This window comes from Microtus ochrogaster, chromosome 4, assembly GCF_000317375.1.
Source record: "Microtus ochrogaster isolate Prairie Vole_2 chromosome 4, MicOch1.0, whole genome shotgun sequence".
In the NCBI taxonomy this organism is placed as follows: domain Eukaryota; kingdom Metazoa; phylum Chordata; class Mammalia; order Rodentia; family Cricetidae; genus Microtus; species Microtus ochrogaster.
Genome location: NC_022011.1, coordinates 26,478,895 through 26,503,542, shown reverse-complemented (window position 1 = coordinate 26,503,542; position 24,648 = coordinate 26,478,895). Strand labels below are relative to the sequence as shown.

Sequence of the window (24,648 nt, the reverse complement as noted above, 5' to 3'; positions counted from 1 at the left end):
AAAAAAAAAAAAAAAAAAAGAAAGTGAAAGGTTTAAAATCCAGAGTGGAAATTTCCATGTTAGCAAGGCCTAAGGAGCTGAGGTTTACAGAGAGAGGAGAACATTGTCTACATGCTTTGAAGCGCATTTGCGATGCATTTTCACATTGCAAATGTCTGAAAAGAGTCTATGGTTAGAGAAATAAATCAATCAACGGAACAAGCAAACAGAAAACTGATCCCCCAAAGCTCTGAAACTCGTTTGATGTCAGAACTCTTCCATTGTATCCCGTTACCATTCTGCAGGACAATATTACAAAGAAAGGTGTTGTCTGCTTTTTCTGTCCCACCAGATCCCACAGCTGTTTAGTCCCAAATAAGCACACAGGTCTACATTAATCATAAACTGGTAGGCCTAGTAGCTCAGGCTTCTTATTAATTCTTATAACTTACCTTAGCCTACAATTCTTGTCTGTGTTTGCCATGTGGCTTGGCACCTTTTTAGGTGAGGCAGTCACATCTTGCTTACTCTGTGTTTGGCTTCCTCTGTAGCTGAGTGATGACTACAGACTGAAACTTCCCTCTTCCCAGAATTCTTGTTGCCCCCCCTCTACTTCCTGCCTGGTTATCCTGCCTATACTTCCTACCTGACTACTGGCCAATCAGTGTTTATTTCAAATACAAGTGACAGGGTATAAACCATGTCCCACAACGGAGAGGCATTTAGGAAACAAAAACATAGAACAAATGGAAGCATCCATGGCCTTGAGATCCCAGATGTGAGGGAAGCCCAGTGATTCACACCAAGAACTGAGACCACCGGAGGAAACCTGACTTAACCACTTTGTCTCAGAGAACTCTACCCAAGCACGTTGGACTCTCAGTCAGCAATATCTCTGTCATCAGCTTCGGGAAATTCAAGGAAATCAATTTATCTGAGTCAATAGTCTTCTCCTTGAGACACATGGCTCAATTATCAGACGGCAACGCACTCATGAGATGTACCTGGGTACCCACACTCTGCTGTAGCTAACAGTTGTAGGTCAGTTGGTCTCACTTTACTCAAAACTGGCTAGTTTCTGACCTTCTATCAGTGGTGCTGACGCTCCAGCAATACCAGAGAACTGTCGACTCAGTCTGCTCTCTTCTGAGAGCTGGACAAGGTGCTGATTGTCCCTCTCTGTGAAATACTTAATGATACTTTGGGACATGTTTTCCTCTTAGACTGACCAGTGTGGAAATGTGGGTGCAGCAGCATGCAGCAGCCACTTGTTCTCTCTGGATAGAGCTCAGCACTGTCCAGTTCTCTTGTTACTGGGAAGTCAGTTCTCAGAATTCAGGGACTGTATTACATACCTCTGATTTTTGCTCGTTCTGAATCCCTTCTATAGAGACTACACTACTGCTTATGAGACCTAGTTCTAGTCCAGAGGGTTCAGACCTCCAGCTTCCCTCCTAGGAGTCTGAGTAGAAACTCAGGATGCAGCTAAGTCACCCCTGCCAAGTTTTCTGAGACTAATATGTGGTCCACAGACCACACACAAATGCTTAAAAACCCAAGGCAGGAGCAGAAATCAAAGCAACAAGATACTGTCATATACACACCGTCTCATTTGTATTTATGAGACTTTGGCTCCATTTAATTTTATTATAATCATTTTATCACATTATTATGTAAAGGTATTTGAACTGTGAGACCATGACAGAAAGGTGGGCGATGTGTCCTGTCAATGTCATGTATGGAGAGTTAACATTTTTATCCAAAAGTTACTTAGCTCTCTGGGAAAATACAAGCTGTCCCCTCATGGCTGACAAGTCACTTGGAGATTGCAGGCTTGGCAAAATTACATGTTACTTTGGAGTAGAGAAGAAAGCCATGTGCATTCAAAAGATAATTCTAAAGGTAATAGGACATTAACCAGGTTTAAACATGGCTTAGCATGTGGCTTTAACTCATCTTCCTTTGTTATTAAATCACTTGCAAGCATCCCCCCATTTATGTTGGACCTTCCCACCCTTACCTCTTGTTTTGTCTTTAAGACAGGATCTAGCTATGCTACACAGATTTGTCTCAAATGTGAGCTCCTCCTGCATCAGCTTCCGGAGTACTGGGAAGAGAAATGTGCATGACCACACTTGTCTTTATTGTTTGCTATGTAACCTTATTAAAATAATTGGCATGTGACTACATATATGTGTGTGTGTGCTTATACATAAGTTATTTTTATATTTTTGTCACATTTTTGACTTTCTGAAATAATTATCTACTTATGTGTTTATTTTTAAAAATAAAAGAAAAATCTGTCTGCACTAGCCTAGGTCTGAGTTCCCACTGATTAAAATCCTGATGCTTTTGTTCATGTCATCTGAAGCCTCCTTGTTCACGTGGCTAGGTAAATTTGTGAGCTACATAATTTCTTCCCCCTCCTCTTAATTAAATGTCTTTCTTCAAAGTCTAGGGGGCACCTGGATCTTGCCCCCAGGAAGAAAGTTCTGGAGGGGTGACCAGAGCCATCAGCATGAGATCCCATGCCTTTGTGCAGAAGCCATGGCTTCTCTCCCTCTCCTGACTGTGAACAAGGCCGTGGTTCTGGTTCCTGCTTCCCTGCTGCTCTGGACACTTGCCAGGCATCCTCTGAGCACTCACCCGGCACTGATGGCCCTAGGTGGCCCTCGTCCAGGTCTGTCCTCAGTCACCATCCCTCTTTAAGCACCTAGCACTGGCTGCACACTCTGTCCACGGCAGCATTTATCTCCACGTGTCCTCACCCTCCATTCTCAATTCACAGAGCTTCCTTCCACCGAAACAAAACGCAGTGCTCGCCACTTGGAGGGGGTGACTCATAGACTCCACTGTTTTCCAAGCATTAATTACCTTCATTCACGCTATTCAGAATCGGTGTTTCCTCGCTTGGAATCCTCCCCTTTCCCTCTGTAGAATTTAATATATACATATGGAAATCATAACCAGTTTAAGTTAAAAATAGACCCTCTGGGAGGTCTCCCGAATCAGCTGACATGTGCGGTTTCACAGGAACCTGGACGGCTGACAACTCTTCTGGCTTCAGATAGGGAAAAAATCAGCTGGTGTGGCATTTGGCCACTTTTCAGGCTCGGCCTGCCAAGATGCCGTTTACCAAGTTGCAAACCAGTAGGGAAATGGCCTGGGGGAAGAGTGAGCCACCACCCACTGCTGCCCCCAGGCAGAGAGGAGACCAGATGAGCATCTTCTTGCATGGACACTCTTAAGTAGTAACGGACCATGATTTCCCCAAATCCAGGAGGTTCAGCATACCAAAACTTACACAGCAGCGAAGCCTAAATGAAACTGGCGTGATCCTATCTGTGGTCTTCACTTAACCTGGATCAAGGTAAATATTTACATGTCTTACTACTGAAACAACATTCTGTCTCATGACAAGATGCTGCTCCAGACCCCACTGGCAGGATGGTACAATATCCTTCTGAGGTACCCCATGACCTTTTAAAATTCCAAAACACATCTGGACTGATGTCAGGAGGAAATACTTCTTAAACATCTTTAACCTTTTGTTCAGAGACCAAGGAGAAGGGAGGAGTAAATCAGGGAAAGAAGAGCGTGTGGCCCAGCAAAGGAAAGGGCTATTCCGCAGAACCCACGGAAGAAGCTGGGTGTGTTGGTTTATGTTTATAATTGTGTGCTGGGGAGGTCGAGGGTGATGGGCCTCGGGAGCTCCCAGGCAGCCAGTCTTCTGAACTGTTTCAGGTCAGTAACACACAGGTCTTGCCTCCAGAAGCAAGGTGGGCAGCATACTGAGGAAAGACCCCTGAAACCAACCTTTGGCTTCCCCGTGTGTGTGCTCACATGCAAGCACCCTCTTGTGCCACGCTCCCTCACTAAGACTCACATCCTGTGCCTGCAAGCTGCACTCCACACATGAGAAGTGTTAGAACCTAGCACCCATGGACATGCAAATGTCATGGGTGTCTGGGGCAGAGAGACCATAAATGTGGGTCAGATAAAACAATGCTTGAGAACATGATGGCTGGCGAGTGTTTGCAATGCCTTCCCTTCTTGCTCTCTAGCCAGCAAGAACTTTCCATAGAAATGAAGGTGAAGGGACAGACCAAGGGCGCTAAGCAGTTATTAGGATGTGCGCGAGTTCGTTCCATTACAGGATAATAAGATCCTCCTCAGCCTGCACCGACTATTTAAAGCCATGCCTAATCTTTCCCAATTTACATCTCACTGCCTCACTCATTAAGTAGCCTGATCCACGTGGCTCTAATGCCTTCAATTAGGAGAGACTCCTGCAAATCCGTATGTTCCTGTATTCCTAAGCCCTTGAAGAAAAGCAGAAACAAAAGAGATTTACGATAGTTGCAGGGCCGTGTGAGTGAAGACACTCAACAGGTTGAAGAGCCAGGCCAGATGGCGCCACTTAGACTCTGATGTTCTTAATTAAGCAATCTGCTCACCGGTGTCGCCAGCAAGATGCCTAGCATGGCAGGATGGCTGTCCTCATCCCCAGCCACCCAAGACATTTCCATTTCCATGCGTGCTTGGTCCTAAAACGCCTTGTGCATGGAGTACAGCCTGCAGTCCTAGGATGTGGGTCCTGAGAGGGAGTCTTAGTGATGTGGGGGGTACCTCGTATGTGGGGGACTCTCTTGCTGGAATCAGCACAGCATAATTTTTTTCTTTGGAGGTTCAGAATCACTTTTCAAGGCCAACAAGAACACCACATCTTCTTGGACCCCATGTCAAGTTCAGTCATGTGACACGTCCCAAATTGACCCATGCAATGATCATGAGATGCTTATTGGAATCTTTCAACTTCTGAGATGTCTCCCTACCAGCCTAGGCCCCACCATTCTCTTTTTCCACCTGCTTCCTTTTCTGAACTCCCAGCATGCCAACTTTACCCAGCTCTCACACATGGCCCCTGCTGGTACGCCACCTGAACCGATAAGTCAAAGTCTTCACAACAGATTCCCAAGTCTTCGGTTAATTATGAGGACACCCAGAGGAGTGCAAGTGCTGAAGTTATATGCTAACTGCTTCCTGGTCTAATAACTGTCCGGCACGCCTGCCAAACATGTCTTCCCACCGATGGCCTAAGGGCTCTCCGTCTCCATAGCCTCACCAACACTCACCATCCCACGCTTTTATGTGCACTATGAGGTGGTCTCCTTTAGTTTTGATGTGGACATCCTTAACATCTGATGATGAACATTACTAACCCAGGCCTTCTATCACCTACAACTCTCCTGTTCCCTTGCCCAGGAACAACGGCTGCTGCCTGCCCATCAGAGCGACGGCGTGTGCTTTATCTACGGTAGGTGCTTGGTTCCCGTGAGAACTTGGAAAGCACTGGTTGACTTCATGAAGGTGAACTGAAGGGCCTGTAGGGAGCAAGCAAGATAAACTCGGAAGACCAAAGAGATGGCAGGGCCCCCAGGGAAGTTTTCAGCTACCATCGCTCCAGCACAGTTTCTGGAGGCCAGCATTTCAGGGATTCCTATAGCCTAGTTGCTATCTAGAAGATTAACAGTTAATCTTCTGAGCAACCTATCGTGGTGTCTTCCGTTATCTCATTCCTTCCTCAGAAGGAAAGCGAAGCAGAGGGAGGTTTTATTTTGTTTTGTTTTTTATCTATTTTCTATTTTCCAATGTCAAATAATGGGCTTGAACGTAGATTATTTTGAAAGGTTTTAGATTACCTCACCTGCTCTCCCTTTCCCTCCCTCTTTCTTCACCTCCCTCTCCCTCCTCCCACCTCTCTGGACATACACATGCCTTGGCAGCTGGTGGGGCTCAGTTTTCTCCTTCTACCGTGTGGGTTCTGGGGATCCGATGCAAGTCTGCAGGCTTGGCAGCAATCGCCTTTACTCACTGAACCATCGTGTTGACCCTGACCTGACATATATGAACACACGCAGCCTGCCTCAGGGTGCGTCTATGGTTAGAACCTGGGTCTGCTTAGCAATTAGAGATTTTTAAAATAAAATTCCCAACGCTGACGACAAATTTCTTTAATTCAGAGCTTCAGATCACAGAGAGCTGCCAAAGAGGACACACCCAAAGGGCAGTTTGTGGCAAGGCTAGCAGGGGCGACCTTGGCCCACATGCTCTTTCTCTGGCTCCAAAAACAGAAGCAGAGAGAGCTCCACCTGCTTCATTGTCCCTCAAGGGACAAGAAAGACCTCGTCCTCTATTCCTTTGTGGATTTCCTCTTCTCCATAGTAAACTGAGGAGCTCTGTCCACTAGAAGGATCCAGAAGCCTTTCTCCTCATCTCTCCCTTGGGTTGGAATGAGTTTGATCCTTAGCCTACAGCCTTCTAGTTATGAATTCCTATTTCTCATGTAGTTAGTAATAACGCAGCTATGAAGCTCTTGATAAGCATTAATTGGTTGATTGCAAGGTCTCTATAAATACTTTGATGGGAGGGAGGTGAACACAGAGACGCCATTCATCCAGGGCTCTGCTGCACCAGAAGCGCTGCTCACTTGAAAGGTCCGACTCCAAAATATAACTCAATGATAGAATGACAGACAGCTGTGAGCGCCACAGAATTACTTCCCGCGGCATATTGTGACAGCTGAAAACAGAGACGACACACGAAACTCTGACCTTTCTCAGCTCTACCCACACTGCAGAGCAGGTGCCATTAAATAATCGCACTCGTCAGTCAATCTCTCCGTAATTAAGTGTAATTTAGAAATATGGTGGACGGCCATAAAATGGAAGCCCCAGGAGTTCCCTACAGGTTCCCACTCTGCAGAAGAGGAACATACAGACAGAGAAAAGCCAGCGCCATCTCAGCCAGGAGGCATTTCCCACCAGCCAACGTTACAAAGTTCATCTTGTGCCAGTTCCCCCATTGAAAATTTCACAGCAGGTTCAGAGGGGCCTCTGTCTGGACATTTAGTGCACTGACAGTGTGCTCCCCAAGTTAGGACGCAAATCACCTCTCACACCACTTTTTCATTAATTGCCTTCATTTTTCAAGCTCCCCATTTGATTTATAGTCAATTAAAAACTCACTGAAAAGCCCATGACTCGTGTGAGTTACTCGCAAATGTGATTAATGCCATGCCACTGCCTCCCTGGCTGACCCGGCAGCCGACCAAGGTCGGTGTGACGGGGGCATGAAGAGGCAGCACCTGGGTAAAGGGTTCATATGGGGACAGTGGGAAGCCAGGAGCAGAGGGATCATGGGGAACATGTCCTAGCATCAATCCAAAACCAAGGAAAAGAGTCACTTTTTATATGATAGAGGAAGACTGAATTTAGCTAGGACTGATAAAAAGGAATCATTATGGAAGCTTCTTTCACCAAAGTTGATGGAAACAATGAGAAAAATTAAATGGCAAAATTCCTTAATGTCTCATCATCAACATCAACCAAAACAATGAGACTACAGACGTTGAGGGTTGAAAGCCAGTACCTTAGAGTCTTGAGTTCAAATCTCTATGTTTTTCTTTTTTCCCCAAGAAAGGGTTTCTCTGTGTAGCTTTCTGGCTGTTCTAGAACTTGCTCTGTAGACCAGGCTGGTCTTAAACTCTGAGATCCTCCTGCCTCTGCCACCCAGGTGCTGGAGTTAAAGGCATATACAAACACCATCCACCTTTGAGTGCAAATCTTAGCTCTTACAACTCTAGAAGATACAGGCTTGAGAAAAGTGCTTCACCTAACTCGGCATTCAGTGTTCTCATCGGAAAAATGGTCACACAAGAAGATCTTTCCTCCGAAGCCTGTTCCTAGGTTCCATGGGACTCTTGATAGCTGGGGACAACACACAAGGTCAGGTCTCAAGACTCTAAACAGTGCACGGATCCACAAGGCCAGTACTCTATGTCTCCATGTCTGTGTCTAATGTACACAACTTGTCACATTGTCAGAAGTGGTCCATCTTCCCTCTGTGCTGCAGTCTTTGTGGATGTAGGGATTGATCTAATGGGATACGAGACACTGAAAAAAAAAAAAAAGACATCCATGCCCAAAAAAGCTGTGTCTCTGTGTTAACACCAGCTCCTGTCTATAAACAACTGTGCTTTAAGGCAGGGGTCTCAACCTGTGGGTTATGACCCCTTTTGAGTGGCATATAAGATATTCTGCATATCAGATATTTATATTAGAACTCATAAAAGTATCAAAATTACAATTATAAAGTAGCAACAAAATAATTTTATGGTTGGGAATCACCAGACATGATGAACTGTATTGAAGGGTCATAGCATTAGGAAGGTTGAGAACCAACCACTCGTCTAAGTAAATTCTACATTATTGCTGGGTCAGTTCTGGATGTGTTATGCCTGACCTTTTTACAGAAATGAGCCCATTTACTTTTGGAAGATTCAAAGAATTCACTCATGGTGAGCCAACAAGTATAAGACTACATGTATTGCTAATTCAAAGCCAGTGTGAGCCTAAGGATCTGTGACTTTACCAGAATATATCCTTGGAGTCCATCTCTGTCTCAACACTCAGGAAAGGGCGAGAAGACAGACTGCTAAGCAGAAAGCACTTCCTGCTAAAAACAACAGGTACATACCCTTGCTTTCTTTCTTAAATGGACCAAAGCCTCTCCAGGGACTCTGGTTTCCCCCTGAGAAAGTTGCCTCCTCTGTTGTCTATTTTGCCAGAAGTTTTGTCTTTTTTTTTTGTTTTAATAGAATAATAGCATCTTGTTATCATCTACATAGTGAAGGCTCCCAGCCTCTCTTGCTGCTAAGTTGGCTTCATGGCATGCCTACTGAGGAATCAGAATAGCATGGCACAAGTCACTTTCAATCTGAGATAGTTAAAAATATTGAGTATCATACTTTGCTACACTCTTTCCTGACCTCTGCTCTCTCTCTCAGACTTGAAGGAGAGGCAGACCGATAGCGTGACTACACTTTGCTGTGGTGATCACTCTGTGCATTCTTGTGTTTGGTTTGTGCGTACACATATTAGGAGGCCTAAGTGATGCACGATGAAAATATGAGGAATAATACAATCCTGGGTGACTAACTGGGTGTCCATTGTAGACACTGGATGCTGGGGGAATGACGAACATGGTGTCCCCTAGGGAACTCAACGACCACAGAACCCTATGTAGACAAGAAGGTCAGTCTGAGCTGAAGCAAATGAGGCAGGATGTTGAGCTTGGTAACTTGGTGTCTCCCATTTTCGTTAGGTGCCTAGGTACCCCCACCAATGTGCTACCTTGCAGCTGTATTTCCCCCATTCCTTGTACTTCTCATTGACGGTGGGAATCATCCCTCTTCCCAGTTCTCCTTTCAAGACTTAGATGAAGCTAACAAAGTTTTGTCTAAGTTGTGATGAGTTGGGGGGCTTTGCACCGTCCTCAGAGAGATCCAAGAAAGGAAGACTGCTGGGTGCATAAGAGAGAGCGGGATGCTGTGTTTTGATCCTGGCAGCCTGTTGAAAAATGGCCCTTTAAAGAAGAAAGCAAGCCTAGTTAGCGGCGAGGGGAGTAGAATAAAGAGTTATTTGGATGTGAAGGGAATAAAAGGCTTCAGAACAACTGGAGGGAAGATGTATTGGAGGGAACAGTGAATAAAATATTAGGGAAATAAAAGGAGTGAGGTGACCATTAGTAACGGTTAAAGCAGAAAAAGGCAAGTCACCAGGAAGCAAGAAGAAGATGAAAAGGGATAAAAGGCACTAGGCACTGTCAGAACAAAGGAAGCAGGAATCCTGGACAGAATAAACACTCCCCGGACCCCCAGAAAGCTCCTTGCTTTCTGGAGTGGTTGAATGCCTGCCTCTGGTATGAGCAGAGGTGCTCTAGCCACCAGGTAAGGGGCCAGCACGTCAAGCCACTTTGTAAAATGCTACAATGTGCAGTGGGTGAATTGATTAGGCTGTAGACCTCTCTTGCCTCTGTAACAGAAAAACTCATATGGACTTGTGGCCAAACTGCTTTCATTCTTAGAACATTTTTATCTGTTCTCTCTCTCTCTCTCTCTCTCTCTCTCTCTCTCTCTCTCTCTCTCTCTCTCTCTGTGTGTGTGTGTGTGTGTGTGTGTGTGCGCACATGAAATGGCACATGTGAAAGTCACAGAGCAACTGACAGAAGACCGAGTCAGCTTTCTTCTTTTACTGCATGGATCTTGGGCACTGTTCTCACGTCTCAGCTTGGCAGCAGGTGTCTTAACCTCCTTAATCACCATGCTGTCCTGTGGCCACGCTTCTAAAATATGACAGAGAAAAAAAGCGCACAAAGTGCACGCAACATGAACAGGCCCGGGATCGTGTCCCTCCCCTACTTTTCTTTAACCTCCAGCGCCCACACCACACCAACCTCTACTTCCACATCACTGAAATATCTCAAATCAATTCACTTAGCTGTGATATGTAAATTCAATTAGCCAAGTCTTTTTTTTTTAAACTTTACAGCTCTGAATGATTTTTCCCCATTTATCATTCAGGTGTTAGTTCATGTTAGCACATACACCTCTCAAAGCTGGTTCTTTACTTTTCCCGAGACAAAAGGGTGTGTGCCGAGTCTCTTAAGAGGCACAGAAGGGGTCAGAGAGATGGCTCAGGGGTGAGAGAACATTGTACTCCTCCATAGCACCTGAGTTTGGTTCCCAGCACCCACGTCAGGGGGCTCACAAGTACCTCTCCCTCCGGAGTGGTTATCAACCTGTGGGTCATGACTTCCTTGGGGACCTGAACAACCTTTTCATAGGGGTCACCTAAGACCATTGGAAAACACACACACACACACACACACACACACACACACACACACACACACACACACACATATACACACACACACATTACAATTCATAACAGTAGCAAAATTGCAGTTATGAAGTAGCAACAAAAATAATTTTATGGTTGGGGTGGTCACCGCAACATGAGGAACTACACTAAAGGATTAAAGCATTAGGAAGATTGAGAACCCCCACTTTAGAGAATCTGATACATTCTAGCCTTAGTAGTTACCTGCACTTGGGTGGGCATAGCTGCACACTCACACACATACACACGCACACACACAAATCTTTAAAATTGGTTAGGAGTAAAAGGAAAGAGTTGAGATGATGGGGTTAGAAGCAGCTAAAAAAAATACTGGAAACATCCATTTTATATTTAAGGCTTTGACTTCCTCCGGCATTTCTCCTCTTGAAGACTCGGATTGTTTGAAACAATTTCATCCAACATTTTCAAGGCTCCATAACCTTTCCTTCCCAGCTAGACCCAGTTAACCTCATCCACAGGCTGTACTCAGAACTCTGTACTCCTCACCTTGAGAGGAACGGCCAAGCACCTGACCGGCACCGCTCTTTGTATTTTGTGTTAGTAACAGTCATGGAGAAGCAGTTTCGCTAGAGGGGCTAATCAGATTTTGCTGACCCAACACCTCACATACAAATACAACGTTTTAAGCTGTGATTGATTCCCGTGTCACTGAATCTCCCTGAGTGTGTTGTCATAGATAATAAGCCTGCTTTCATTTAGCATTTAGCAGTTTACGCAGGAGCAACGGCCATAACCAAGTTAATTACTTAGGGGATTGAGACCACATGCACGCGCGCGCACATACACACACACACCTCTGATATTGGAATGTACAGTATGGTGCAGTTTAAATTAAAAAGACCCCCAAAACTATGATTGTTCCCAGCTTCTTGGTGGTGAATTGAAAGCTGTTTGATGTCATGAAGATTACAGAAGCAATCACATCTAAGGGCCTGCTTAGCATGCCAGCTCTATTAATCCCCATACAGAGAGTGGCCTTGCATTTCCCAACACTTTACCATCAATGCCATTAGGGGCAATCACTTGCAACAAACAAACAAACAAAAAAATCAAAACAAAAAGGGAATCATGAGACAGAGGTGGGCAGACAGACAGACAGACAAGACACAGAAATGAGGGAAGAGGAGACTCAGAATGTCATCACTCAAGTTCTGCTTGAAATATATTGATTTGCATTATGCCCATCCCCAGAGTCGCAATGAGAAATTGTTCATATGATCTCATTCATATCATTGGTCCAGGGCGTTCCCAGCCATAGAGGCCCTGATGTTCAGTGTCCCAACTTTCATGGCTGTGTTCCTTATAACAGACACCAGCCTTCCAGAATATTCTGATTGGCCAAGTGTTTTCTGTACACATACCATCCATGCGCCAAAGAAATGAAGGAACGGGACTGGTACAAAAGGCTACCCCGAGGTCAAAGCCCTTCAGCGCAAACACATACGCAGTCACCCTCTGTACAGGTGCCTCAGAACATCTGATCACACTAGGTCACTGCTTGCATTATCTATTATCCTCAAATATCAAAGAGCGGGGGTCTGGACAGATGGCTCAGCAGTAAAGAGCACTTACTGCTCCTGCAGGGGACCAGAGTTCAGTCCCCAGTATCCACGTAGGACAGCCCACAACCTTACGCAATGCCATTCCAGGAGATCCAATTCCTCCTTCTGGCTTTTTCGGGCAACTGCACCCATGTGCAGACACTGGCATACACAAATACAGCCACATGATTAAAAATAAAATCAATCTCTAAAAATGTTATAAGAATGGCGCTCAGAAGTCTGCAATTAATTGGCTATGTCCACCACCAATTTCTCCTGCGGTAAAACCTGCCCTCGCTAGGCATTTTGTCTCTGGGCTTTTGTTCTCTTAAAGGTAAAGTGATATAATACTGGTGTTAAGTGCAGTAAGGAATGGTAACCAGATCTGAGAGACACACATTTTCAGGAAATCAATTGGAATTCGGGGAATTTCAGTTTAATCCACAGAAGCAGCAGAAAAGATTTGAATCTTTTTCAAGGCTGTCTTATCAGCTTGGAGAACAAGAGTTTCTGATTCCTATGTCTACAAATTCCCAGCTGCCAATACCCTGCCTCGCCATTATTTGGATCTAAGGCTACATGTGAGAAACGGCAGGTAGCACGGCAATCTATAAGGAGGCAATGATTTTACTCTTGGGTCTGCCCTGCGAAAATAGATTTCATTCTTCCCACTTAGCCCAGAGTCACCCTGGAGGCTGGAAATCCCCCTTTCTGGGTGTGGGGCAGAAGAGTTCATTGGAGATAAATTATTGAGGAAAGACACATGGCATGTATTCACCCACAAGCTGGAAACTGTCATTTGGAAGCATCCACCTAGGGCCAAGCAGTGGCATAAGAAGTGTGACCAGAAAGCAGGAGGAAATCCCACACCCCGAGATTTGTTACAGATGGCTGGGAAGTCCACATGAGTGGCCCCGGCGCATCTTGGAGGGGCTTACAGTTTAGAACAGCCTGGTCCTCGATGAATTCAGCAGGCTGCTGGATGTGGAGCACTTTCTGCTGGAATCCGGGAGTGCAGTCCAAATCGTCTGCAGAGGTTCCCAGGAACACCTGAGGAAAGGAAGCAGTCAGTGTTTCAACAGCAGCCAGCATGGTTGTAGCCTTGCTAACCTTTTCCTTCCTTTGAACCAACTCTGCATCTTTTGGAACTGAGCTGAAATTCTACTTCCATTTTCCCAAACGAAGAGGTAAGGCACCTCTCGTGGCTGCCAAACAGCTCACTTTTGGCAAGGAGATTTTTCTTGGAGGATGCAAAACTAGGAACAGGTGCTGTGACTTCCATTAAGCTGAAGCTAAAGAAATAATGTCGTAAGAGTTTTCCACCTGCTAAGAATCGCACTACGGTTGCCATGTGTGAAATTTCATTACAAAAACTGTCAGTTTTCAGTGACGCCCGAGTTAAAAACCAGCTTCATGTTCATACATGCAAAAGAACAATGTCATGCCCTAAAAGGAGGAAAAAGAAAACAGAACTCTTACTCTGGGGTTACTTCTAGAAGTATTCCAGGGTCTGTTGGGCCTTCACCCTGGTCTGCCATGGTGGTGATGAGCCACAGGTGGCCACTGAACAACAGCAATGTAACCGATCCCAAACGGAGACATGGTTGGGTATAATATTGTCAACTTGACACCAACTAGAGTCACCCAGGTAGGGGTGGCACCACCCATAGTGGGCCATAAGACACTGTCTTGATTGATAATGGTGTGGGAGGGTCCAGCCCACTGTGGGTGGTGTAACCCCTAGGCAGGTGATCCTGACTTAGCAAGCTGTGAGGGGCAAGCCAATAAGCTGTGTTCGCTCCTCCATTGCTCCTCCCCTGCTTCTCCTGGAGTTCTTGCCTTGGCTCTCTTGATGATGGACCACGAGCTGGATATGTAAGACAGATAAACCCTTTCCTCCCCAAGTCGCTTCTGGTCATGGTGTTTTATCAAGCCACAGCTAGACTAGAAACCATCCTGAAAATGTTTTTATAGTAATTATGCATTGAAATGATAACGTTTGAAATACGGTGCAGAATGGAAGTGGCTGTCGTAATTAATTTCACCGGTTTCTTTTCACTTTCGCAAACTTGGCTTCCTGGAAATGTAAACAGTACAGTTCTTTCCAAGGCCTCGCTTTTGTCCTTGGGATTTCTCCTCATCCGTCATTCAAAACAAACAAAAGCAAAACCTGGGCTACACCATTACCATTGTAAAGCACTTTCCTCCCAGCACGGCATAGCCATTGCTGTTTTGATACCAGAGCAGCTAAAATGATCACTCCTAAGGGACATTTAAAGTCTGAGCCCACCAACATTCTCCTATATGGAGCGGGTAGCAGGCAGAGTGACAGGGCTCATAAAGTAACACACGAGGTGGCTCACACGGGGCATGAAGTCTCTTCTTCCAGGAGGATAGGTCCGTGTTAACCGTTGCTAAGAAGGGCGAGGATCTTCTTGGGTGCCACATACTCCTCTTTGTAGCCCCAATTATTCCCACTGGCTCATCAAGTCAGACTGGGGTGGGCTCTGTGAGTGACCTACGTGTGGTTAATATGCATTTGCTCATAATGCCCCCGAAGTTACTTACATGCTTTGGGATACGAAAGTACATGATGCTCTCTGGAGCAACATCTAACTTAGACAAAAATGAACTTAAGGTCTCTATGCTGTAACGGCGTAAACAAATGCAGACAGATTGTAAATATATATATATATAGCTTTAATGGAGAAATAGACTTACAGAACCACCATTCCAGCGGAGACCAGGAAAGCAGAAGCAAGCGCTGCGAGCAGGCCAGATTTATAGGTAAACATTAGCCCGAGGCGAACACGCCCCCTAAGGGGCAGGACTTACCCCTACAATATGCAGAAACTCTCATCTCCCAGAAGAAACACCTGAGCAGGGGCTCACCTGGGTACACCTGAGCGTCTGCCTCACACACTCCCACAGGCCTGCTTCTTAGACTTTAAAAGCAAAGCCGAGGTGTTTGAGCCATTCTCACAAGAAAGTCCCGAGTTAAGCTTACTCTTAAGATAATCTGGGGAGTCTCCCTGGCAGCCTCACGATGCAGAGAGACACGTATATTTTAAAGAAGACCTAAGCTGGCTTGTGGATGGGTGGAGATGGAATCTGAGTCTAAGCTTAAATGCCCTCTGATCTGTCTCCTGGAAAGAACCTTGTTCAATTCCAACCCTCAGGCCTTCTCTCTAGATTATAGACTATAGAGACCCCTTCGGAGGTCGCATATTAGATATCCTGCATATTAGATATTTCCTGTATGATTCAAAACAGCAGCAAAATAGGTGGGTCACCAAAACACGCGGAACTGTATTAAAGGGCTTCCGCCAGCATTAGGAAAGCTGAGGACCACTGCTCTAGAGACTGTTTTGTTTTCCTTTTCTAAGCTAGCTCTCCAAAAAGTATAAAAGGCTTCTCTAATCTGACCTGAAACCACCATCATCGGATCCTAAGAAATGTAACATCCCCAGCCCTGCCTGTCCTTCCAGATGGCTGGAAGGTGTGTGATTGGCTCCCAGTTTTCACCTGCGATCACACCCTCGTGCACCACGGTGGGGGTTTGTTTTGATAATCAGTTTTCACTAGCCACCTTCGCTCCTTGGCTGATTTCCTCACCCTGTTCATCCTTATCTGAGACCAGCCCTCCAAAGATCTGTACTCAAAACTTTGGCTCAGCCCTTGCTTTTAAAGAAACCGAACTCCGAAGCCAGATGTTGAATTCTTAACCAGGGCACATCAGCTCTGAAGACAGTGTATTATCTTCCCGGCCAGCAAACTCCAAACAATACAGAAAAGGTTGGCCACTGAGAAGGGAGGGGGCACAACTCTGAATGCCAGCCTTCTGGGAAGCACTGAACCCCAAGGAATAGGAGCAAGAATCAATCTCAGGAGGTTGATGGTGTGGCCAGGCTGAGACACTTCAGAGGAGCTAAGGGTGGAGAAGTCACCACCCCGTCTGACATCATCTTTCTCAAATCAGAGTGGGAGGGAGGCCACTGTAGCTCATGTCTGTGAGGCTCTGCCTGTAAGTGTCCCTGTGTCCAGAGTCTAGGCTCTAGTTTGCTGCCTTCTGGAGACATCATAAAGCTGACATCCTAAGTGGCGCATCTGCAGAATGTAGACTCGGAGCTCAGAATAATTTGCCGGCATTGTTGCGAGCAGAAAATCTATAACCCGCTAATGCTAATTCAGTTAAACAGAAACGGGCAAAGGTCACACCTTATGCCTGTGATTATACGTTAACCTCCTAATTGGCTAATTCTGCCCTCAAATCCCAGACCAGTCAACCAGTCACCCCCCCGACATATTGAGGAAGGCACAATTTCCCTGGGGACACTGAGCTAGTCATCCAGGAGGGAGAAATTCTGGTTATATCAAGAAACAGTAATTTCCTCCCGAGTCTCCATGTTTTCTCTGCTCGGTCCTTGCCCTGATTTCTTGACAACGTCTGTTCAGGGTACTTGTAGAATTCTAAAAGGAAAATCAACCTTTTACAGCTTCTGACTCCCAGGAAGAGTTGGACCTTCCAAAAGCACAGTTTCATCTTTGTGAATTTGGGGGTAAGTTTATCTACCAGTCAAAAATTAAATAGCGTGTGTCCTACTTAGGGTTTCTAGTACTGCAAAGAAACATCACGACTAAAGGCAACTTGGGGAGGTAAGGGTTTATTTGACTTACACTTCCAAATCGCTGTTCATCACTAAAGGAATTCATGGCAGGAAATCAAGCAGGGCAGGAATCTGAAGGCAGGAGCTGAGGCAGCAGGCATGGAGGGGCGTGACTTGTTCAACCTACTTTCTTATAGAACCCAGGACCACTTGCCCAGGGAGAGGTTGCCCCACCCACGGTGGGCTGTACCATCCCCCATCAATTACTAATGAAGAAAATGCCCTCCAGGTTTGCCTACAGCCTGATCTTACGTAGGCCTTTTCTCAACTGAGGCTCCTTTCTCTCCAGTGACTGTAGCTTGTGTCAAGTGGACGTAAAACTAGCCCCTGTGGTTTGTAAAATAAAGGGGCACCCGCCTTGCAAAGGAGACAAGGTAATGAGGTCAAAGTGTCCAGTTATTCCTTCAGTCTGTTGTTGAATCCTGGGATTCGTCTGACTCTGTTACACCAGGCCCAGAGGATCAGTTTGTTTTTCTGTTGCTGTGATAAGACACCGATCCAAATGCAAGTTGGGGGAGGAAATGGTTTCTTTGGCTTACAACCCCTCATGTAGGGCCCCCCAACACAGGAACACAAAGCAGGAACTGAAGCAGAGACCATGAGGAAACACAGCAGGCTTCTCATGGGTTGCTCGGCCAGGCCTCCTTTCTTAAAGGACTCCAGACCACCTGGGATGCACTGCCCACCACGGGCTGGGCCCTCTCACATCTGTGTTCGATCAAGAAGATATCCCACACGCCTGCCCACGGGGCAACCTGATGAAGGCAATTGTCACTCTATTGTACCAAGTTAACAAGCACAAACCAGCCCAGTCTGGGACTTGTAAGGAAGCAATGCGATGTGGTGGTCAAGTCCCATTTTCCTGGTTCAGATTCAGTTGGCCTTTTGCTGATGGATTTGGTGTGCTTTGGAGGTGCCCTGGACCTCTGTTTTCTCATCTAGGAAACACGTGAAGTGAGATGTGTGTGAACTTAACAAGATGACGCACAGAGTGTAAGCCGAAAAGGCCGCCCAGTGGGGAGGGGCTCAACAGACACTAACTAGCGCAGTGCTATCTAAGGTCCAGAGATGGAGAAAGGCCTTAGCAAGCCCTCATTCAAATCCTCGAAGAACTAAAATGAAAATCTAAGTTGAAAGGAAAGCCTGACATCCTTTGGGACTCTTTGAAAGCTGGATGAAGGGGGTCTAACCTCATGTAGGGACCTCAAGCAAATCTATCCCCTAAAGAGGAACCGTTCTGCTTTAAACTGGGGACCAGAAGAGGTTGAGTAGGCAGAGAGGAATGGACTTATCTATTCTTTTTTCCGTGTATAAGTGGTATCTGTGTATGTATATATGTGAGTCTGTGTGGGTATGGACACATGGGTGTGCCTGTACATAGGAGGGCCTGGGCTGATGTTGAGTGTCTTCAGTTGCTCTCCACCTCATGTGATGAGGCTGAATCTCTCCCTTGGATCCCGAGCTCACTAACTCTAGACTAGCCAGTTTCACCTGCTCCAAGGATTCTCATCTCGGCCTCCTGTATGCTGGGAATACCCACCTGGTTTCAGTGTGGGTTCTGGGATCTGAACGGTGACTGCTATTCTTGAGCAACGAAGTGTGTCACCTGCTGAGACTCCTCCCCAGCCCAAGATGTACACTTACCCCTTAGTTCAAGCTATGTCCCTTTTTACACAAATTGTTTTGTGCCTCTTTGGTAATGCTGCAGCATGCTTTGAAATCACAAAACTGCATTTATAGAAGAATCCAGATGCAAACTTCCCAAAGCAGAATGCAGCTCAGTGATGAAAGAATGTTCCAGGTACTGTCTGACTCTCGGAACTCAACCGTGTGTCTGCAGGTGGTCTTGTCTCGCATCCACGCTCTTCCACTACAGTCTCGCTAAAGGTCGGGCAGATCATGGAGGCCCATCACTCAATGTTGTAAGAATTAACGCTTGGCCTTCCTCCCGATCCAACTCAGCCTTTCTGTGATGTGATTCAATGTCACTGGTACAAAGATCCTACCTGGACAGACTGTTCCCTATACCCTATGGAGCTTTGACAAGCAGAACCTGTGAGCGCTTCGGATCTTTCATTACTACCATGGCAATAATCATCTTCGGCTACGTTTCGTGTGCTCATTTATGCATTAGTGCTCGGCGCGCATAAACAATCGGTGCAGATGCATTACTGGGAGCATGGCAATTATCGAGTTTTATAATCACCAAAGAATGCCCATTATTTGAAAATTACCATCAGTTTGCTCTAGAAGCAGATTCATGTCCTAAAAAGACAATAACCACGGGTTTAAGCTACGCGGTTCAGTACAAATCCCAGCTCCATCGCTCGAGTCGTGCTGGGTGAGTCACCTGTGTCTCAGTTTTCCCAGATGGAAAATGGGAGAGAGGATGGTCTGTTGCGGGTTATTCTGAAGATGAAGTGAGGAGATTGTTGCAGAGGGGATTCCACACATCTATTGCTTGCACGTCTGCATTGTTATCTCTGCACAGTATATGTAAATGAGCGGATCTAATTTGCTGCTGCTCCCAGGACAGTTAGGAACAGATGTCACTAAAACACTACTTGTCGCCATTGTAAAACTGCCCAGTGGGTGATAGTTCAGGCCTGTGCAAAAGGGAGCAGCAGGAACATGCATCCCAGAGTGGAACAGAATGGTACATGCACATGCTTGCCAGTGTCCTACAATGATGGTCCCTGCATTGGCTGAGCAAGGATGGCCACTTTTGTAAAGGGATCCAAGCATCCTTTAAGGTGGCAGTAGCTCAGAGCTCTGTCCTCCCTCCAAGAGTTCCTGCCCTGAACTCAAGCACCAGAACCAAGAGTGGGTGGGTCATCAGGCCATCCTCTTTATACCTGACTCTCCTATGGGGCTCCTTTTCTCCCACAGCACAAACATTTTCACTTTCAAAAGGGTGGCTAGGTTTATCCTGACAGGTGCTGTCTCAAGAGCCTAGCCAACTCTGAAGCTTCCTTCCTGAGAAAGGAATTCTCATCCTCTTCCCCCCCCCCATGTTGTGGCGTGTGATGCTTCATCTTAATTGTCATCTTGATGGGATTTAGAATCACCATGGAAACAAATCTCTGGACAGGTTAAGTGGGATTATCTAGATTAATTGAAATTGGGAGAACACCCTAAACAGAGGTGGTACCATTCCACAGGCATGGGGGTGGGGTGGGAGGAGGTAAAAGCAAACTGAACATCAGCATTCCTCTCTCTGTTTGCTGACTGCAGATGCAGGGTGACCAGCTGCCTCACACTCCTGCTGCCCTTTCTTCCCAAACATGATGGACTGTGTATCCTTGGACCGTGAGCCAAGATAAACCCCTTTCCCTCAAACTGCTTTTAGCGGGCATTTTGTCCTAGCAAAACAAGAAACTAATGTAGTTGTTGATTGGCAGCACTTGGTGGACCCAGTCAGCAGATGTGACTTGCAGAGACAGAATGTAGGGTGTCCTAAAGAAGAATCATCATGTTGCATAGAGTGGACTTCCCAGGGCTGCCCCTATGGCACCATGTCACTATGCCTAACTCCCACCCTCTGGCTCCCTGGCACTCTCCCCTGGACATCCATGAATCTGAGTTTCCTACCTGTGCTTTAGACTTTAGAGACTGATACCGGAACCAAAAGATTCCCCTGATGTGAGTCTCTGGACACATGTCACTAAGGTACACACATTTAGTGCTATTAGTTCCATTGCAATAATTCTGGCCAGAAATCAATGGCTAACACAATGAGCCTAGAAGGACTGTCACCACTTCAACCTGGACACTGGAATGTCCCATATGATCCTTTCCCCTTCAACGAAAAACAGAGGAAGAACTCTAAGATGTCAGTTTGTTCCATAGAAAGTACACTGACTTAAGGCCCTGTGCAGAACACAGACATCCAGGAGAGGAGACTAGCAAGCAGCAGCCACATCGCTATGGCTCAGTTCACTGAGGTCTGTGGGTATCTGTCCCCAAGCTGGCCAGGCTGATGACACAATGAACAGGCACAGAATCTGGGCAGAGAGAGATTCCATGCCCCAGGTTCTGCTGACTTGTCCCCGTGGCCAGTGAGAAATAACAAAACAGATTTACACGGCATGTCCAAAGCAGCATAACTACAAAGAAACTCCCTGCCACAAATAATGATCTCATGGGCTGTGGACAGCCTCAGATCTCATGTTCCCTTAAGCCAGTTCCCTGATATTATTCTCCCAAACAAAGCTGTTTCCGTTTTCCCAGCACTGTTTTCCTGGTAGCGACTAACTCAGTGTTTGCTATTGGCCTGGATGGACAGGTCCTTTATCCAGGTCACAAAACAGCCTGGGTTCACCCTGTCAGAGTGGCTCTGCTGCAACCAGTTTGGAGGGTCTTGGGCTAGTGGGGAAGAAAGGCTGCTTTTTCTGTCTCTAACTTGCAGGACACAAAAGATGATAAAGCACTGTATTTCAACTGAGTCTTTATCCTGCCAAACATCAAAAGCCCACACTCCTGACAGGATTCACAAACGCCCGCTATCCACAGACAGACAGCCTAAGAAGACACCATCCCCAAGACTCTCACGCACACTCTCACACACATACACCTGCTCGTGTCTGCACACCTAAGCTCCTATTATCGACACTCTGCTGGAGTCTAACTCCCTACAAACGTTCTTGGTGTTTGAAAGCTGCAGGAATACAAGTAGCTGCTACCTCCCTAGCTGTTACGGTAACAGATATTTAGAAATGATGCTGTCGTTCCCGTGGAGACAAACCCGAGTGTGCTCCTTGTCCCTTGGTGAGTCCCCTAGCTATTTATGTGCATGATTTGAAACCACCTCCCTGGACCTCATTCCTGATTGAATAACTGGTCAGCTTTCCCTCAGGTTATAAGAGAGGGAGTAAACTGTGTGACTCTGGAAAAGAATGAGATCCAAGTCTGAATTAACACAACTCTGTGTTGTGGAATATTCATACACTGCACGAAGATGTATGGCTGTGATTGGAGTAACAAAAAGCTGAACGCCCAATAGCTACACAGGAGAGAATAGGCGGGACTTCCAGGCAAAGAGGGAGGGAGAGAGAGAGAGAGAGAGAGAGAGAGAGAGAGAGAGAGAATCTAGTCTCACAATTTCATGAGCAGACTCAGAGCAAGTAGGATGTACTGTACTAAGAAGACGTAACCAAGCCACAAAGCTGAATATAGATTTTTTTTTAAAAAAAAGGGGGGGCTAATTAAGTTATAAGAGCTATTTGGGAAAAAGCCTAAGCTAAAGCCAAGCTGTCATAATTAATAATAAGTCTCCGGATCATTATTTGCAGGCTGGTAGTCCAAAGACAGTCTGATAAAAAGTCTGCCTTCTGGCCATGAGGCTATTTCTGTGGCTTTTAAGAAATGGGTCATCTGTTGTCTTTGGCAGGTGCAACATAATATTTGTGGTACTCAGTTGCTGAGAAGCCTCAATGAAACAACACACAGAGGATAGAAAAATGGAGAGAACCTCTAACTGTCACTATTCCAGCCCTTATACCCTGAGAATATGTTGGGTAACATATCTCACAGAGGGATCCAGGCTGAGAAGCGGTTGGTTTTAATAAAAGATGTGGAAAGATGCAGAACAAACTCAAGGATCTTTGAAAATAGGAGAGTCAAATGAATAAATGTGATTGTGGAGGTGAAGACAGAGGGCCACCGTGTAAGAGGAACTGGAGCAGCGTGGAATATGGGAAATGTACACACAGACAGGAGACAGGGAGCTCTCTCAGAGCGGGGAGATGGAGTGGCCCAAGAGGATTCTCCCCAGGAGGACCATAGCAGGAAGGAATCAATACCCCGACACCAGCAGTAACTGTCCTAAGAGCTTCTCCTCCAAGTACTGGTCAGCATAGACAAGGTTCCTCCCTTTCTGGGCTACTCTTGTGCCTCAGTGAGTGAGTTCACTGCTTCATTGGTATCTCTGGACTATTTTTTTTTTTCTCTCTTGAGACAGGGTCTCTGTTAGCCTAAGACTCACTGGCCTCAAACTTATGGAGCGAAGGGTGACCTAAACTTCTGTTTCTTCTGCCTCTACCTCCTGAAGGCTGGGTTGAAGTGTGCACCAAAACACCCAGTTTTATGAGGTCTAACAAAGCCACATTCCCAAAGCTTTCAGTGTTCATACTTATTTATTATTTGTTTCTTTATGCATTTATTTATTTTCAGTACTGAGGAAGGAAGCTAGGGATCCTTGTGTGATATCAAGTTCTCTGCCCCTGAGGTACCTTTACTCCTTGGTCAAATTTCAAAATTTTTATTATTTCTGGGTCAGACTCTAGAGACTGAGAAATGGACAAAGCCTCCAATAAACACCTGGGAGGAAAGGGAGACAGACATTCTTGATATAGCGTCATTAATCATGTTTCACACTGTAGGGAGTTAGGAAGTAGTTGAAGGTAAAGACACGTGAGCTAAGACAATACAGGTCCTAATCTGAGTCTTGCCACTTAGTTGCTGTATGACCCAGGATCTGCTGCATTCCTCTCTTCTGTGCCTCAGTTTCCTCACATGCATAGCCAACTAATGGATCTATTTGTTTCGATTGAGAGGCCCGTGGCTGCAAAGGTTCAGGACAGAGGTTGGCTTCTTGCATCTGCTCCATGCGACCAAGGCTATTGTTTGGATTGTCCTCCTGCAGTAGGTCCAACATGCGACAGAAATATGAGAGAGGGAACAACAGACTTCTTAGGTGAGCGAAGAGGCTTGAACCGCATCGCAGATGAGACCATATTGGAGAAATGATTTGAAATCTTTCAAGTGGCAAACTATGAAGAAGACTGTTCCGGGCCGGAGGCTTGGTCAATGTAAATCCTACACTGCCAGTTCAAGAGATGGGAACCTATCCAGCAGGAATAACAAGCAATGGGGCTATTTGCAAGCTTATTTGAAGGTGTTTGGTTGTCTCAAAATGGGATGGAATTGACGAGGCTTGTCTACCTCAAACCCAGCCGGAAGCAATTCAAGGAAATCAGGTTTTGTTTAAAAAGAATGAACTCTTTCTGTTTAAGGCTCCAGAATTAAGCAAGCAAGCTAAAATGGAAAACTCAATAGAGGAATAACCATCCACAAGAACACACCTTAGCGCATTTCAAGAAAACCTATGCCTGCCTGCTGTGGCCTAGAAACAGGGTCATTGTTGTCCAGTCATAAATCTGCAATGTGTCCACAGGCTGTGAGCATTTGGGAAAATCTGTTGTTTTTTTTTTTTTTTTTCCAACTCAGCCACTGCTATCCATGGCTCAAGGCCTCCCTCCTCTGTCTTGGAAGCCACTAGGAGAGTGTCGTAATCATTCCTGTTTCTCATTCTCTCTATCAACATTGAGTTTATGCCTCCCACTGCTGCATGGCTCCCTCAATAAAGATTACTGGGGTTAACATTACTTTTCTGGGTCATTCAGACAACGTCTACACATTCTATGAATTAGGGTGCAAAGATGTATAGGGGCTGTGAGCGCTATATGTGAAGCGTTCCTGCGAGGGATGGCAAAGTTCTACAGAGAGACCAGTGTCCATGATGATGAGTGTCAGCAGCAGGACAATAGCTACAGTCACCAAGAGAGGGGCCTTTGGGTAATCCTTGAGTGCAAGCACACGAATATCTCTCTCTCTCTCTCTCTCTCTCTCTCTCTCTCCATCTATCTATCTATCTATCTATCTATCTATCTATCTATCTATCTATCTATCTATCTA

The 24,648-nt window shown here is 45.8% G+C and overlaps 1 protein-coding gene across 1 annotated transcript in view; it reads right to left on the bottom strand.

Annotated features, from left to right (window-relative positions):
* Positions 1-24,648, bottom strand: part of Cdh13 (cadherin 13) — a 952,185-nt gene that overhangs the window by 726,428 nt on the left and 201,109 nt on the right. Inside the window, exon 2 of the mRNA XM_005345742.2 lies at positions 13,225-13,336. Within this exon, the coding sequence (XP_005345799.1) occupies positions 13,225-13,336 (112 nt within the window). The remainder of the gene's footprint in view (positions 1-13,224; positions 13,337-24,648) is intronic.